Consider the following 16874-nt stretch of genomic DNA (forward strand, 5'->3'; position numbering starts at 1 on the left):
AACCTCTGCGATTGAGAAGTAAAGCGAAGCCAATAAAATCTTAGAAGTAATATTTTTCTTCACTTAATAAACGGATTGGCTCGAAAGAAAATAGCTGCTGGGCTCAGTTTTCGCGACCACCGAGGGCAAGAGGAATCAAGTTATCAATCGTCTCGGTACAGCTGTTATGGATAACCTGGAGTCGCTTATCCACTTTTCTGGTGCCTAGAAGAGGCTTATGGTGAATCAAAATAGGAACTTCGCCGTTCTGGGTAAAAGGCAAACGAGATCGGAGTAAATTGGTTTGCTTAGGAACAGCTTTTGTAATAGGGCAGTTCTTGTCCCGTATATAACACCGATATCATGTTATATTTATTAGAATCCGCAGGCTAATGGCATAAGACAACTGCACACTTGCGATATCGAATGCATCCTTAGACTGAAGCCTTGCACTCTAGATAGTTTCCTGTGAAATGCTGCTGGACAAGTGCCATCATCATTATCATCGACTCTTCTTCTCTTCCTACAAGCGCTATCATTCGGGGAGCCTGAGGTCTTAGAGGATGCCCTCTCATTGGTTGGAAAGGCAGAGAAGGCGATTTAGATATAGGAATGCTGATATCATGGTATATACTTGCCGCTTATCGAGTCATTAGCAACTGAGCTTAAAAAAATGTTAGTATCCCTTAAGGAATAAACCCGTCAAGCATGCAATTCCCATGACATCTAGTATAGGATTGCTCATGCAATAGGTGAGGTATCCAATAGGTAGAGAGCTTGTTGACAAGATCCTTGGGGTATGCAACGTCTAAAAGTCATAAGCACGAACAGGATACGGGTTGCAATACTATGCGAAGAGCACTCCTTTCTCTCGGGAGAGAGGAAGATGGTAGATTAGTCTAGGGTGACAGCTATCTGCTATAATATTGTTGCGGTGGCCAAAGCCGCTCCGGACACGAGGCTGTGGCATGACTGGTAAAAAACAAGGCTGCACAACTGAGTTCTCCAGAAAGACCTCGGTGGAGTCATTAGTCTTGAAAATAGCTGAAAGTCGGAGTTAAGGATGTTGAGGTTTAAATTAAAACCGATTTCACGTCCTTCATAGCGCGCTAACTAAAGAAGTTTGTTAGTCATCATAATTTAATGTAAATATGCTGGTTGGTTAATATTAAAGGTGTTAATTGGCTAATTTTAACTGCTACTTGGTTAGTCAAACTGTTTTGTCCAACCAGCTTTGTTACAATAAATGCTCGTATTCGGCCCCGCATAAGCGCCTCGGCTGAGTCAACTAAGGTTAAAATATGGGGCGATTACGAAGTAGAGACACTTTTTGCTCTCTACGGAGCATCTTCCTCTTTTCCCTCTTGCTCTTTCTTATATCTGTCACTCTATCCCATTCATTTACCTTGATATTAAAGACTCAACCTTACCTTACTCTAAGCTCAAATATATAGTTGCGGGAGAAGGATAGGTGATTAAGTAATTACTCCGTAGCCTTCGAGTTGATGGAGGTCATACCTAAGAACCGACGATTAGTTCCCTATAGGTTTCCAAAATGGTAACATTTCAGCATTTGATTTCTACGTATCTGTGCAAATGCTCTGTTCAGCCGTTCCCTGTTAAGATAATTCCTCGATATTTATTCTAGGACTGAAGCGAATAGCTAGCAAGGCAATACAAGTACATTATAATGGTTACCTAGGTTTTACTACTTGAATGGTGGTAACAGGAGGAAGGGCAGTAAAGACTATGCTAATCTACAGAGTAGAGTTAAGGATATCATGGTATGCGGCGAAGTTTGATCCGTGCTACATACCAAGAAATCTTAGAATATAGCCTGGTTATAGCATGGAGAAACATGTTAGCAATACCCATCGGTTAAGCCTACTGACCGAATGGGTATAGCTTCCCCATACCTTGTACAAGCTACTCAGTACTATAACGGAGTAGTTATACATTCCGATAGATATCACCCATCGCGATCCACTCTTGAATCGCCCTTCTCATCTGGGATTCAACCTTATCTTCGTGCCAAAAGTGGCCAGCTCCTTTCACCATAATACTATCAAGCTGAGAGCCTTCCACCTTCTTCAGATCTTCACACCAGGCCAATAGCTTCTTAGACGATGTAAAGCCATCTTTTTCTCCAAATATCACTAAAGTCCTGTGCCCCAGGACCTTATCCTGAAGATCCGAAGTAGGGAGACAATCTCCATTTATCGTTATTGTCAATTTAGATGCTGGCGTAAGAAGGGACATAGCTGTAAAGGTGGAGGCTGGAGGCAAAATGGGGGAAATGAGGAGGTATGAGATGTTAATCCCCGTGATTTTGGTGTTGCTTATGACAGAAGTTGATTGGTCGGATGTACTGTAAGTATTATGCATGCCGGCCCCTATGTTCCACTTCAAGGACAAGCTCCGTGCTTGCTGTAATATCCTGAAAGCTGGATCATTCTCTTTTGGTCTCTGGAAGGCTGATAGGATACTTCTTGATGGCGGAGAATATCGTGCTAACATAGAGCCATAAGAGTACCCCGATACTATGATAGAAGGGCCGTGCCTGCCATCTATAGAAGCCACATCATTCTCAGGCACAGTGGAAGTTTGGCTCAAATTTGCATCCAAGCCCAGGATATAGTGTGCTAGGAAGAAATAAAACGAAATAAAATCGCCAAACTCAGGCTTTGCCGTCCAGCTTGTTCGCCCTTGTGAATCACCAGCACCCCTAGATAGGGTAATGAGTATTCCCATACAGTAAATAGTCACATGAAGTGTAGTAGAAGCATACCTAAGATTGAATGTCCCCACAATATATCCTGCTCGCAAAAACTCACTGCCGACAACTGCTACAACAGGATCATCATAGCAGCCTCCAAGTGGGGCATACGGATGTGCTATCATCGCCCCCTTTATTCTGCATGTGGGCTTCATGTCCAAGTCCCGCCAACAATCTCCGTGATATATCCTACATTGAAGTAGACCACCGTCGTATAGTGATGGTATCTTGAATTGGTGTGTAGGTTTCGGTAAGACCATCCTGATTAAAAAAATGAGTATCTCGGTATTTATAAAGTGTAACTAAATATAAATATTAATCTTATAATATAAACCTGTTGGCTGGATAGCTAAGGGGCGTGGATGATATCAACATCGAGAATGTCGATATTTCAAGGACTAAGGCGTTTTATAATAAGAGGATTCGAATTTCCCTGCCAAGGAAGCACGTGAATATAACTTAGGTAGTTAGTTACACAAGTTATTAATTGCTAAGAGGTAAATATATTACTCGCTATCTTAACATAACAGCCGGTCAACAAACCACTATCCTCCCTCAATTTGACCGACCAGAAGAATCACCTGGTCGGCAAGGATAGTCGGCAATATTGATGTATAATTGCATCGCCCACTCCATTGAAACTCTGATCCTCGACTATGTGCAGATTCTGATTCCCTATTATCATTATTTCATGAAGAGCTGTGGTGAGTATTCCAATAGGGTATGTGCTCTTAGACGCGCCAGCATGCCGCGAGTTCGGGCCCTGGGACGTCCGCTGCCCCACCATTTCTTTCTTATCTCTAAAAATTGGCTAGAGCAGCCAAGAGAGCCATGAAGCTGGTATACCGCTACGCAGAGCGCCACGTCTAGGAGTGTGTGTTGGGATATTCCACTTGCTAGACTCGCACACAAGGCTTTGTTGTTCCTTGTGGTCCAACAGAAAGCGACTTAACTTCTCGTTAGTAGAAGTAACTTATCCGCCACAATTGCTCCAACGTCAGTAGATCCACTGGGACCAATCTGAGGCAATAATGAAGGAAACATCATCTTCTCAAGTTGATCTTTAAGCCCACTCACATATAAAATCCTTCCGATTCGTGCATGGACAGAAAGGAGGAATAAACTAGGCATCGGAGTCGAACTGTTAAAGCAGCGAAAAGTTACTCGGGCGTTAGAAGGTAGAAGATCAAAATCAACATTATGCCATTTTTCTTTGTACTGGACAATCATGTAGACATTTGGTTCAGCCTATATTGATCATCAGTCATTAGGTGATTCGTAGAGTGAATGATAAAGGTGACTAACAGTTTCTTTGAATGCAATGCAAAAACTGCCAAACAGGTGGCGAATGGGGTAATATAACGTTATGGTATTTTCGGGGATGTCAATAGATTGAGCAGAAATGATATCACAGAGGCCTGGAAAGTATCGATAAAGGCACTGCCATACGATGGCCTTGTTTTCTACCTATATATACGTTAGATAATGTATATCCGAAGTAATTACTAGTTAATAGATAATATGGGGAAAGCCTTACTTCGGAGCTCTTATCATCGTCGAAGTGTCCCAAAGCAAACGGCAGAATGTTTTCTCGCCGGTTTTTGCAAAGCAAGGATCATCGGTCTCTGGGCGGTAGAGGTTCTTTTGGGCGGATAGTAGATCCCAGTATCCAGTCACTTGGCGCCTGAACCCATCTCTCTTGAGACAGTCAATTTTCACTTTTGATTGTACACTGGCGGGCGACGCGTAGAGGGCAACCATTAAAGAGTCAACCTCATCCCTGGTCTCCACGCATGGGGACTGGGCTATGGCAGGGGTCTTTCCACCCGACGACACAACTAAATATGCATGAGCAACGCTGCTTGTAATTTCTATAGCGGAATATATATCAATATCGCTTACTTGGCTTTAAAATGGCATCGGTTAGGTGGCCACCTAGCTGGCGCAGCTTGTCGTCCTCCTGAAGTGTCCGAATGTCATCCATCAGGATAACCGAACCCTCCTTTGGAAGATAATTAATGAATGTTTGCAGCAGACGGACAACGTTGTCACCTCCATCGAGAGGCACATAGTCCTTAAGCCGTTCTTCGGATTTTCGACCAAGCTCCTCTACTCTATCAAGAGATGCTTCTGTGAGCTCACTGAATGAGTCAATGGACACAGGACTAGGTGTAATTGGAAAATCGATTTTGGGTTCCATCTTGTCCCGAGGAGGCTAAAGATGAATATGAAGTGATAAGAAAAGAAACAAGTAAACCCATAATGATAGGGGCAAGAAAAAAGAAACAAGGCGACCAGAACGTGCGGCAGGACTGGGCCAGGTCGGATGGTGATGCTCGGAGGCTAAGACTGTGCATGATTTGGTGACAATAAGGACAAGGAGTACTGTTGGACCTCAAGGGATAAAAAGGCCTAATGCCCCAAGGATACCTTGGGTAATGTGTGCGAGTTGTAGCTAAAGTGGAATATTACAACAAAGTACCTAACTAGTGGTCGGTTATAAAGGCCTTGATCCACGCACGTGACGAACCGAGTCCGATCTTTGACTAACTCTACATTCATTAGATTTGAGCTTCATAATAGCAATTGTATGTGTGATAGCTCATTAGATCATATTTAGATAGCCAATAGATAGTAAACTCAATTGGGTAATGGTCAGAATAATAGGAATAGGATATAGATTGATTGGCACCTATCCGCTGGATACATGGTACCATCGGAGTATTATGGAGAGAGCAGCCACGTAGGGTCTGGTTCATCATCATCATCACTCTTGCCGCATGATGCTGGCGGTGTTGCTGGACAAGCGCTGACTCCATCTGTAGTATCTACTGGTTGTTCCGGCTCTTCTTTCTGCGCTGGTCCTAGTTCCGGTTCCAATCCAGGTTCAGGCTCAGGCGGTTGGTGTACGTCTGGTGAAAGGGAGCCCTTCCCTGAGAGTGTAGGAGACGTGAGTAAGTCATCGGGAACCTCCCCTACCATTGTACCTTCACGTTCATCTTCTAGAGCCTGTTGAGGGTGTCCGAACATGTTGGAAATTCTGATCCTAGCCTCCTTGAATGCCTCACGTTCAGCACCAATGCTACAGATTAGTAGCGACCATTTCTTTTCCTCCGCCAACTGTAGGTATTTATCAAGCTTTTGGAGAGCGGCAGTCAATGCTTTCTGTATTTCAGAAGGCTCTGTTCTTTCGGCTAAGGTCTTTTCGGCTGGTTCAAAGGTGCCACCTTCTCTTCGTAGCTGATTAAGGGTATTTCGTAGGGTAGCCTCAGTCTCCGTTACTAGAGTAACGGTTTCATTCCATATCCGCCCACCCTCTTCTAGCGCTTCAATCTCATGATCGGTCGTTAAACTGCGCTTTTCGAGAGACGATAGCTCCTGCGACCAGTGCTCTTCTGCCATCTCTAGAGTTCGTCGGCCAGGATTCAATGAAAAGAATGGCGTCGGAACTAGATTGCTATAAAGGGGAGGGATAGGCGGCATCTTTAAAAACTGCTCAGAGTCTTTCTTGACAAGGGAAAGGGCACCTTCGTAGGATGATAGCTTAGCATCCACAGAGTTCTGAAGCTGTGTTATTTCGTCCATCATATGCCGACGGCGTGCCTTCAGCTCTGCAAGCCGAGACTCGACCTCTTTTATTTCCTCCTCTAGACCACGAAGTTCATTTGAAAGCATACCCACATGCTTCTGTTGGTTACCAGCCCGTATCCGAGAAATATATTTCTCTAAGCCAGCCCGCTTGTCCATGAAAGTTTTGACTCTATCTAACGCATCCTTCCTCGCATATATCTCAGAGTTAACGATATCTCGCTCCTCTTCCTTTAAACATAACAGGTGATGGATAGAGCGGAGAATCCCTTGGCGAACATTTCGGAGAGTGGGTGCTTTCTTTCGAGGCTGGCGTACGGGAATGGGCATAGATTGCTTGAGACCCACAGTATGGGAGGTGGTAGGAGTCGAGCTTCTCGTGGAGGAGGTATTCGGAGGGGAAACAAGAGGTTCTCTGACGGTTAAGATACGGCTTTGAGAGTCGAGGAGCTCTTGTAATTCGCTCTGCAACTGCCGCGATTGCCTCTCTATGTGAATCAAGGGTTCTGACGGATTGTGGGAAACGGAAAATGGTATTGGCCGTAGGACCTTAGAATTAGCAGTCGGCCAGAGCGACATTTTGACTCTAAGAATGCTTCTGAGTGAGTTTTTTTCGGGGATTGTTCTATCGTCAAAAAGGTGTTTTGCCTAATCCTGTTGCTAACAAGGCCAAGATGGCAGGAAACATGGAACCCAGGGGCCAAGGGAAAGGAGCGATATTTCCTTGCAAGACGCGAACAGAGGCGACAAGCCGAGATAAAATAGTCGGCCTAGGAAAGAAACGCTGTGAATATTAGCATGTGAGTAAAGCAATATAGAGATGGGGACTGCAGTTTCAATACTGCAAGTTAACTAGGTGTATCGCGTGCAATGTGCAGGTGCCTCGTACAGAGTTCAAGTAACTACTAAGTAGTTATGATTGGCTACCGGTCAACTGGATAAGTGACAATGTGTTTGACAGGGCAAATGACGAAGGCCGGTGTGGTAATCGCTAGTTACAAAGCACTAGATATGTCCAAGCCGTGTCCAGACGCCTAGCTGCCCAGCTGTCCAGTTCGGTTATTTTTTATATTCGGTCGCTGTAACAGAGTCGGCGCTTAGCCAGCCGCAAGGTTTAACTCTAACAGGTTAACTAAGCGCGCACGTGATATGAGTTTGGCCAGGTGGGAACCAATAGTTATAATAGCTAGTTATTAGCGGCAGCTGCCAGCTAACGCGCTACGTATAGCGAGGCATATTTGACCTCCTTTTCACTGAAGCTACTTAATTGGTATATTAAGGGAATTATCGTTAAGATACTTAAGGACAATAATTGGGATACTAGCTAGAGCACTCTCTATGAAAATTATTACACGCCTAATGTAGGGCTTGCTTAAGTTAGTACAAACATATCAAGATACGGCTCTATTTAACAGCTAACGCTTAAATGCCTAAGCATACTTTCGCATGTCATTTCAACTACATTTGACTATAGCAGAGCTTAACCCTCCAGCCACTAACCGCGATGATGCTTGATTGTGTTTCCAGCCTTTAAATAAACAACGTCGACTTCTTTTCTCACTCAAATCAAAAAGCCTTGAAGGCATTGTTAATCTGCGCAAAACAGAGGGGGTGGCAACATCAGAGTGCTTGTTTAGTTATTCATATCAACCATGTGCCTGGAAATCAAGAAGACTGGTTAAACCAACAATGCTGAAGTGCCTCTTTTGCAGTAATCCGCCTCGTTGGATCTAGATTTGTCATTTTGCCCACCAAATTCTTGAGGCCTGGCTCCACGTAATCCCAACTGTGGAAGGGCTGCTTCAAATCCCCGGAGGTGAAACTGCTGGCAAGAGGCACCAAACGCTCATAAAACGGGTTATCCTCTCCAATGTGTAGAAGAAGCCCATTGAGACCGTCTTCATCCGCGAAATACGATATGTGTCTGCGGAGAACATGGCGCCACAAGCCCGGCGTAGTTGGTAGTCACTGACGCGAAAGACTATTTCATTGACCATGACATATATAATCTGCAAAGATATTAGCGTTTGATGTCATCTTCGTTTATCATACAGCCACCCATACCACGATACCAAAGGAGAAAACGTCAGAGGCCTGATTATGGCGGGATCTACACCAGCTCTCGGGGCTCCTCTAGATGGTATATTCATCTTGCGTCGCTTTTAAGGAACATGCCTGATGCGGTAGGCTCTTTATTGGACTGTGACGTCGTAGACATGACGCATCTCTGAAGCCCCTGTCATCGGAAGGGCCGGCGGAAGAATCCTGACGGTGTTACCCCTCCCTGCGTTGACAAACGCTTGGGGAAGGTAGAGCGAGGTATTAAATAATCCAACACCATTAAGGTTGGGTTGTTCTTTATTGAAAAAAATTCCATCTGCTACTAAAAAAATAAAAGGACGTACGGTCCACGGGCGGTATGTAAGCGAGGCTTATCCGGATTTCCTTGACCACGAAGAGAAGATGGAACAAGAGGGAAAAGCCTAGCCGGCAAGAGGCCTAGAGTGGTAAGGCTGGTAAGCAACGGCTACGGAATTGTATTTCCCAATTGTTCATTTCATTCTTTCTCTTCTTCTTCCTTTCCTTGGGCTGTCCCTTTACAATAGTCTGAGGTAAAAAGGCTGAATTTGAAGTAACGTCTGGGTAGCAAAAGTAGTTATGATGCGTAGAGACTGGTATCTTTATCCGTGAAGCAAGGAGCTTGTTGGCTGGTTCCAAGGCAAATGAGAGCTTCTTGACCAAACATTGATCCAAGCCTCAAGTACGGAGTGCCTAGCACTCTGGAGGGGGAGGATATCTTGGTTGTTGAAGGAAAAAGTCAAAAGCATCGCGATGTTTTTCCGTTTGGGCCGTACGCTGATATAAGCATAGTCACGTGGTACATCGACGACCTTCTCTTGTGCTCTTTTGACAACAAACAGCACCGAAACACACCAGACATCAAGACATCACCACGATCCTTTTCTCCTCTTCCCCTCTTCTTTCTCGTCTGTATTGCTAGAATCTGCCTTACTCCTACCGTCCTTTACCTCTGTTAGCTTTATTCAACTATCTCCGTTGTTCCCGTGCCCACCAAAAGCTCACTTCAGCCTGAAGGCGCCAGAGCCGCGTACCCCGTAACGGAGCTTCAACTAGCAGGGCAAAACTCATTTTTGGCACGAAGCGCACATCTCAAGTCGATATTTCACCATGGTTGGGCTAGCTTCAGCTGCAGGACTGGTAGGGTTCCTCTCTGAGCCGGATACCGAGCTTAAGGTGTTCGCTCTGAAGGCCCTTGACGCTCAGGTTGATCTGCTATGGACTGAGATTGCCGGATCTGTTGGACAGATGTACGTCTTCAGCTTTTATTTAACGGCCTTGACATTGAACCTTGGTTGCTAATCCAGTTTTTCGAAATCTAATAGAGAAGCCCTAAGCGAAGATGAATCTTTCCCCGAACGCGAGCTTGCCTCTCTTGTTGCTGCCAAGGTATACTACCATCTACAAGAATATAGCGAGAGTATGGTTTTTGCGTTAGGAGCCGGCAACCGATTTGATATCGAGAATGGCGGCGAGTTTGAAGAGACCATCATCTGTATGTCGAAGTAGCCACACGTTTCAAGGCCCCTTCGTACCTTGGAGGATGGAACGCTAATAAGAGAACTCCCAGCAAAATGCGTGGATACATTTATTTCGACCTGTTCGATGCTCAAGGCCTCCCAAAATGCAGGACGAGGCGGTGCCCCCCAGTTAAACACCTCCTTCCCCCGAAATGAGGGAGGCGTTTCAAGTACATCCGCTGGCCTGAGTTCCCCTATCACGCCTTTCTCGCAGTCCGCATTACCTTCAAAGTCTCTCCTATCGCGCCCTGAATCGTCTGCAGAAACCAGTTATCCAGTCGGTGAAGATCGTGGCAGTGGTAGGGACGAAGTGCCCTTGGTACTTCAGCGCGGAATTCAAAGGCAGTTACAAAATGTCATCAAGCGGCTCTTTGACCGGTGCTTCGAGCAACAAAGATACCGTCAAGTCATCGGTATCGCTGTTGAGGCTAAGAATCTTGACATCATCCGAGTAGCCATTTTACGAGCCGCTCATGATGCCAAAGAACAGGGTGTCGAACCTTCAAAACGAGGGGAGGAGCTGATGGATTACGTTCTGGGCATTTGCATGAACGTAGTCCAGGAGCGAGGATTTAGAAATGAGGTTTGTAGGCCGAAATACCTATAACAAGCGAGTCAAACATCTGATATACTAACCTCGGATTTAGATTCTCAAACTTATCCTTGAGCTCCTAAACGAGATCCCTTCACCCGACTACTTCTCTATTGCAAAATGTGTTGTCTACTTGAACGAACACTCAATGGCATCAGATATCTTGCAAAAACTGGTTGAGAAGGGCGATGCTAGATCTTTGGCTGTAGCTTACCAGATATCCTTTGACCTTTACGACAATAGCACCCAGGAGTTCTTGAAAAAGGTGCGCCAAGAACTTTCGGTTGCTATCACCGAATTTAAAGAGACGGATTCTGCCAAAAAGATGGAGCAGGAACCGAAGGAATCTAAGGAAACCGATAAACTGTTGAGCGATGATGACGAAGACGATGATGACGACGACGATGATGACGAGGATGAAGATGAAGCTCCTCCAGCAAGAAGGAAATTCACTGACGAAGGACGGGCTTCGTTAAAGTCCATTCGAAGTATACTGGATGGTGCTAACTCGATCCAGCTCAATCTTGAGTTCCTATACCGAAACAACAAAGCAGATATTGCCATCTTGGATAAGATCAAGGACAGCCTGGAGGCCCGAAACTCAATATTCCACACTGCAGTGACATGCGCCAACGCTTTTATGCATGCTGGAACGACCCATGACAAGTTTTTCCGCGACAACCTAGATTGGTTAGGAAAGGCGGTCAATTGGTCAAAGTTCACTGCTACTGCTGCTCTCGGTGTCATTCATCGAGGTAACCTTACCCAGGGGCAGAAGCTCCTTGCACCATACCTTCCTAAGGAGTCTATGGCAGGTGTGGGTAATTCCGGGTCAGTTTATAGCCAGGGCGGATCTCTGTATGCATTTGGTTTAATTTACGCCAACCATGAAGGATGGGCCGTGGACCATATCCGTGAACACTTTAACAAGGCTACTGAAGAAGTGGTGCAGCATGGAGGTGCCCTTGGACTAGGTGTTGCAGCCATGGGAACTGGAGATGAAGGGATCTATTCAGATTTGAATAAGGTTCTCAATGCTGATTTGGCTCTGAACGGTGAGGCAGTTGGTCTTGCTATGGGTCTTGTTATGCTGGGAACTGGAAACATGAAAGCACTCGAAGACATGATCCAATATGCTCACCTAACTCAACACGAGAAAATTATCCGTGGTCTCGCTATGGGCATGGCATTAATCATGTACGGCCGCCAAGAAGCTGCAGATGAACTGATAAATGGGCTTCTGGGTGACCCTGACCCTACGCTTCGATATGGTGGAATCATGGCAATCGCACTGGCTTATTGCGGAACTGGAAGTAATAAGGCTGTCCGCAAGCTCCTGCACGTTGCTGTTAGTGATGTTAGCGATGACGTCCGCCGTGCTGCCGTCATGAGCTTAGGATTCATTCTGTTCCGCAAGCACCAGAGTGTTCCACGGATGGTTGAGCTTCTCTCTGAGTCCTATAACCCCCATGTCAGATATGGTGCGGCTATGGCTCTCGGTATCTCATGCGCTGGAACCGGCTTAGATGAGGCTATTGATCTTCTGGAGCCTATGTTGAAGGACCCAACTGATTTCGTCCGCCAGGGTGCATTGATTGCTCTCTCTATGGTGCTTGTACAACAGAACGAGGCGATGAATCCTAAGGTCGGCACTATTCGTACGGCAATGCAAAAAGTAATTGCAGACCGCCATGAGGACGCCATGGCCAAGTTTGGATGTGCTCTCGCTCTTGGAATTATTGACGCTGGTGGCCGGAACTGCACTATCAGCTTACAGACCCAGTCCGGAAACCTCAACATGCCTGGAATCGTGGGAATGGCCGTTTTTACACAATACTGGTACTGGTTCCCATTGACCCATTTCTTGTCTCTCAGCTTTACACCCACCGCTGTTATCGGCGTTGATCAGAAACTGGAGGTTCCGGATTTCAAATTCCACAGCAATACTCGCCCAAGCCTGTTTGACTATCCCGCAGAACAGCAGGTAAAGACCGACGAGGCCCCGGAGAAGATTAAGACTGCAGTGCTGTCTACTACCGCACAGGCGAAACGACGAGCTCAAAAGAGAGAGAAACAACGAAGTGGAAGCATCGATATTGAGCAAACGCCAAGTACTCCAAAGTCTGCAGCCCAGCAGCTTCCCGAGAAAATGGACGTTGATGAAGCCTCCAAGGCCGAAGAAGAGAAGGCCGGTAGTGAGAAGGAGACAGCTACTGTCGAACCAAAGCGGAAGCCAGAGAAGGAGAAGGTTGGCTATGAGATATCCAACCTGTCGCGAGTCCTTCCCGCTCAAGTGAAATATATATCGTTCCCTGACCAGAGATACGAGCCAGTCAAGAAGGTAATTACACCCGTGCTTTTTTTTTCTAGGAAGAGAGGTTACAAACAAGTTACTAACGCTATGACTTTGTAGGCTACTGGCGGAGTTATCATTCTTCTCGACAAGAAGCCCTCCGAGCCACGCGATATTATTGAATTAAGTGCCAGCAAGGAGACGAAGCCTGCCGCCACGACTGCAGCCGGTGGTAACCAGCCCAGCACTATCCAGAGTCGTCTTAACGCTGCCCTCCAGGGCGCTGCTCAGGCCGCCTCCGGTGCTGCCCCAACCACTCCTTCCCGTCCAGGCGCTAGTACAGGCGCCGCAGCCGCTGCAGGTGTCCTTACCGCCGTTGACGAGGACGAAGAAGGGGTTGAAGAAGCCCCGGTGCCGGACGACTTTACATATGAATCCGAAGGGGAGGATGAAGAAATTTGAAGCCGAAGTCTCGCTCTGCCGCCCTGTCACCCTTTTCTATAGTTCCTCAACTTTCTTCTTCTGCTCCTTGTGCATAGCATACACCGGGTTGTATCTCTAGACACAACCATGCCCTGTACTCTAGCCTATATCCTATGATCTTAATCTAACTGTTGTACAACGGACTTCCTCGCTGCTCTTCCTGCTCTTACTATCCACCCCTTTTTGATAGAAATCAAAAAAGAAAAAAAGGAAAGCCATGCCAACCTGAACCGAGGCAACTGTCCCCGTGACTGTGCTTAGTCACTAGCTTCACAAAGTAGAAAGGCCGAAAAAAATGCCGAAGAAGTTAAAAGTCGAAAAGACGAGGATGAAGCCGAAGCTGAAGATGAAGAGAAAGAAGAGGGACGGAGAAGTCGATAAAGGTGAAATCAAGCTTCTGTGTCCCTTTCTATACAGAGTTCTATCGATTTGTTGTTTGCGCACATCTTTCACTACAGAGAGGATAAGACAGTCACGTATACATATGTACGAAGTATCTCAAAAGGGGGCATCAAGTGGCCACAACGTCATAGAGCTCAATCTTTTGCATGTGACGATAAAAAGGAACGTCGTCTTCACACCTCATCCCCCGTGGTATTTTGCTGTTTACATGAGGAGATAGCTTGTGATTGTACCTAGGCTTAAGCAGTTACCGTCAAACATCATTATCATCCAGCTTTTCTGCCTGTGAACTGCTTTTTAGGGGCCCCGGGTTCCCCGGACTTGCTTCTCTTCTCACCTGCTCCATCTCTGTTAGTTATACGTTGCCTCTGATTCGGCGGCTCCATCTTTGCGTATATATATATTTAAATATAATATCCGGTGTTGCCTCCGTTTTTTTCTTGACCATCTTATCTTTTCGTTTCATAGGGAATATTTTTCCATTCTAGGTTACCATCATGTCCGGCATATATTCAAAGGAGGATGTTGCGTCGCATAGCAAAGGGGACAGTGTCTGGATCACCATCGACGGAGATGTCTATGATGTGTCCAAGTTCCTCGATGAACATCCTGGTTAGTTACAAACAGCGTATAGATGAGTGTCCGGGGCGCAAGGCTAACATCAAATATAGGCGGTAAAAAAAGTACGTTTATTCGTTGATTTGTTCCGAGACGCGATATACTTACGGTTCGGCCATAGTCTTGCAGCGTATGGGTGGCAAAGATGCCTCGAAGCAGTTCTGGAAATACCACAACGCAGGCGTGTTGAAGAAGTACCAGCCAAAGCTGAAGATCGGCTCCCTCGACTCGAAGAAAGCCGATCCTGCACCTGCACCAGCAGCCGCAGCTCCTGCCCCAACTCCAAAGAAGGAGGCCTCAAAGTCACAGGCGCAGTCCTCGTCTGCCCCAGCCGCAGAGGCCTTGGATCCCTATGGAGAGCTCATCCCTTTCTCAGATCCATCATGGTACCATGGAGTGAGTTTATTCATAGGCCGAGCATATGCACAAGAGCTACTGATGGCTAATGCGTGTCTAGTACTACTCCCCCTTCTATAACGAATCACACGCTGCTCTACGTGACGAGGTACGACAGTGGGTAGAGACCGAGATCGAGCCTTACTGCCACGAGTGGGACGAGGCCAAGGCAGTGCCTGAGAGTATCTACAAACAAATGGGCGAGAGGGGTTATCTTGCTGGTCTGCTGGGTCTATCGTACAACAAAGACCTAGTCAAGAACCAAGTGAAGAGCGTTTCCCCCGATAAGTGGGATCTCTTCCACGAGCTGATTGTCACCGATGAGATCTCCCGCGCAGGCAGCGGAGGCATTGTCTGGAACCTCATCGGTGGATTCGGCATTGGCTGCCCACCCCTCGTCAAATACGGATCCAAGGAGCTCGTGGATCGTATTGTGCCAGGTATTCTGGCTGGTGACAAGCGTATCTGTCTAGCTATAACCGAGCCTGATGCTGGAAGTGACGTCTCCAACTTGTCTTGTGAAGCCAAACTCACACCGGATGGGAAGCATTATATCGTCAATGGTGAGAAGAAGTGGATCACCAACGGTATCATGAGTGATTACTTCACCACTGCTGTGCGAACTGGAGGCCCCGGAATGGGTGGTGTCAGTGTTCTCCTAATCGAGCGCTCCGCCGGAGGTGTTAGCACACGCAAGATGGACTGCCAGGGTGTTTGGAGCAGTGGCACCACCTACGTTACCTTTGAAGATGTGAAGGTCCCTGTTGGCAACCTGATTGGAAAGGAGAACAAGGGCTTCAAAGGTGCGCACTCACTCCCCTTAACCCCAGGATAAAAAAGCTTTCGATGCTAACTTTTAAATATTAGTCATTATGACCAACTTCAACCATGAGCGTATGGGTATCATCATCCAGTGCCTCCGCTTCTCCCGAGTCTGCTACGAGGAGTCCGTCAAATATGCCCACAAGCGCCGCACTTTTGGCAAACGCCTCATCGACCATCCCGTCATCCGCATGAAACTCGCGCACATGGCTCGCCAGATCGAAGCCAGTTTCAACTGGCTTGAGAACCTCGTATTCCAATGCCAAAACATGGACGAAGACGCCGCCGCCCTTCGCCTAGGAGGAGCGATTGCCAGTCTCAAAGCCCAGTCTACCACCACGTTCGAGTTCTGTGCTCGCGAAGCCAGTCAGATCTTCGGAGGCCTCAGCTACTCCCGTGGTGGACAGGGCGGTAAGATTGAAAGGCTCTACCGTGATGTCAGGGCCTATGCTATCCCCGGAGGCAGCGAGGAGATCATGCTTGATCTAAGTATGAGACAGTCTTTGAAGGTGCATGAGATCTTTGGCATGAAGCTATAATGACTCCCTTGATATGTTTCCTACCTCCCTTCCCGTTGAATATACCTCTATGAATTTCCTCTTGTTCATATATCCCCTGGTGATCTTGTTCCATTTCAAATCTTTCAATTCTTGACTCCGGTGTATTCCTTGCGCGGGTCACCTGTACCTTATATACTTCACACTACCTAGAATCGAACTGATTCGCATCAATCTATTATTTTGGCCCTGTAAAAGCTGTATCAATCGACCTCTTTCTTTCTCCTTCATGTCGAAGTACGGAGTACTCTCAACTCGGAAAAAAAAAAAAATAAAAAATAAAAAAATAAGGCTGGACAACACGCCTGGGCAACCTTAAAAAAAAAATCATCACGTGACCATCCCTTTGCGCATTTTCCAACTTCAAGCTTTGAAGGCGAAGAAAGACGAAGCTGAAGACGAAGACGAAGACGAAGAGCTTCGACTCTGCGCAAAGAAAACGTCTTGACAAGATATATCCACTGTTCGGCTCTGCTGTTCAATAAAGTCCTTCCTTCCCTCTTATTCCAACTCCCTGAGATCACCCGCTGGCCGAAAGTGAGCTCTTTTCGACCGTTCCTGCGATAGCTCCCTCACCAAGATCTCGACACCCCGAGCATAACGCCCCGAGCAAACCCGCTTCCAGCACTCTCTCTCTACAGGCAGTTTCTTGAAACAGTGCGGCGAGGGGCCCGTACTCCTTAACAGGACGAATAGGGCCATCCTCCCAAGGAGACATTTCCCGTCACCCGAGGCTCTAGCTTTGTTGCTGAATATCCGAACGAAAGCT

The 16874-nt window shown here is 46.6% G+C and overlaps 5 protein-coding genes across 5 annotated transcripts; 2 read left to right on the forward strand and 3 right to left on the reverse strand.

The window, feature by feature from the left end:
• Positions 1-1929: 1929 nt before the first annotated feature.
• On the reverse strand, positions 1930-3015 carry MGYG_08417 (hypothetical protein; the record flags this gene model as incomplete). The annotated part of the gene is made up of 2 exons (XM_003169464.1): positions 1930-2704; positions 2768-3015. The coding sequence occupies 2 exons, from the start codon at positions 3013-3015 to the stop codon at positions 1930-1932; spliced, it is 1023 nt and encodes a 340-aa protein (XP_003169512.1).
• Positions 3016-4288: 1273 nt separating this feature from the next.
• On the reverse strand, positions 4289-4955 carry MGYG_08418 (hypothetical protein; the record flags this gene model as incomplete). Its single annotated transcript, XM_003169465.1, has 2 exons — positions 4289-4593; positions 4658-4955. The coding sequence occupies 2 exons, from the start codon at positions 4953-4955 to the stop codon at positions 4289-4291; spliced, it is 603 nt and encodes a 200-aa protein (XP_003169513.1).
• Positions 4956-5479: 524 nt separating this feature from the next.
• MGYG_08419 (Atg28p) lies at positions 5480-6922 on the reverse strand (the record flags this gene model as incomplete). The annotated part of the gene is made up of 1 exon (XM_003169466.1): positions 5480-6922. One exon carries the CDS (start codon positions 6920-6922, stop codon positions 5480-5482), a length of 1443 nt encoding a protein of 480 aa, XP_003169514.1.
• Positions 6923-9532: 2610 nt separating this feature from the next.
• On the forward strand, positions 9533-13289 carry MGYG_08420 (26S proteasome regulatory subunit rpn2; the record flags this gene model as incomplete). The annotated part of the gene is made up of 5 exons (XM_003169467.1): positions 9533-9672; positions 9748-9917; positions 9993-10525; positions 10590-12875; positions 12948-13289. 5 exons carry the CDS (start codon positions 9533-9535, stop codon positions 13287-13289), a joined length of 3471 nt encoding a protein of 1156 aa, XP_003169515.1.
• A 920-nt stretch (positions 13290-14209) lies between these two features.
• Positions 14210-16087, forward strand: MGYG_08421 (long-chain specific acyl-CoA dehydrogenase; the record flags this gene model as incomplete). The annotated part of the gene is made up of 4 exons (XM_003169468.1): positions 14210-14324; positions 14452-14726; positions 14788-15529; positions 15594-16087. 4 exons carry the CDS (start codon positions 14210-14212, stop codon positions 16085-16087), a joined length of 1626 nt encoding a protein of 541 aa, XP_003169516.1.
• Between the last annotated feature and the right edge of the window lie 787 nt (positions 16088-16874).

The sequence above is a fragment of the Nannizzia gypsea genome, genomic scaffold (assembly GCF_000150975.2).
Source record: "Nannizzia gypsea CBS 118893 supercont1.9 genomic scaffold, whole genome shotgun sequence".
In the NCBI taxonomy this organism is placed as follows: domain Eukaryota; kingdom Fungi; phylum Ascomycota; class Eurotiomycetes; order Onygenales; family Arthrodermataceae; genus Nannizzia; species Nannizzia gypsea.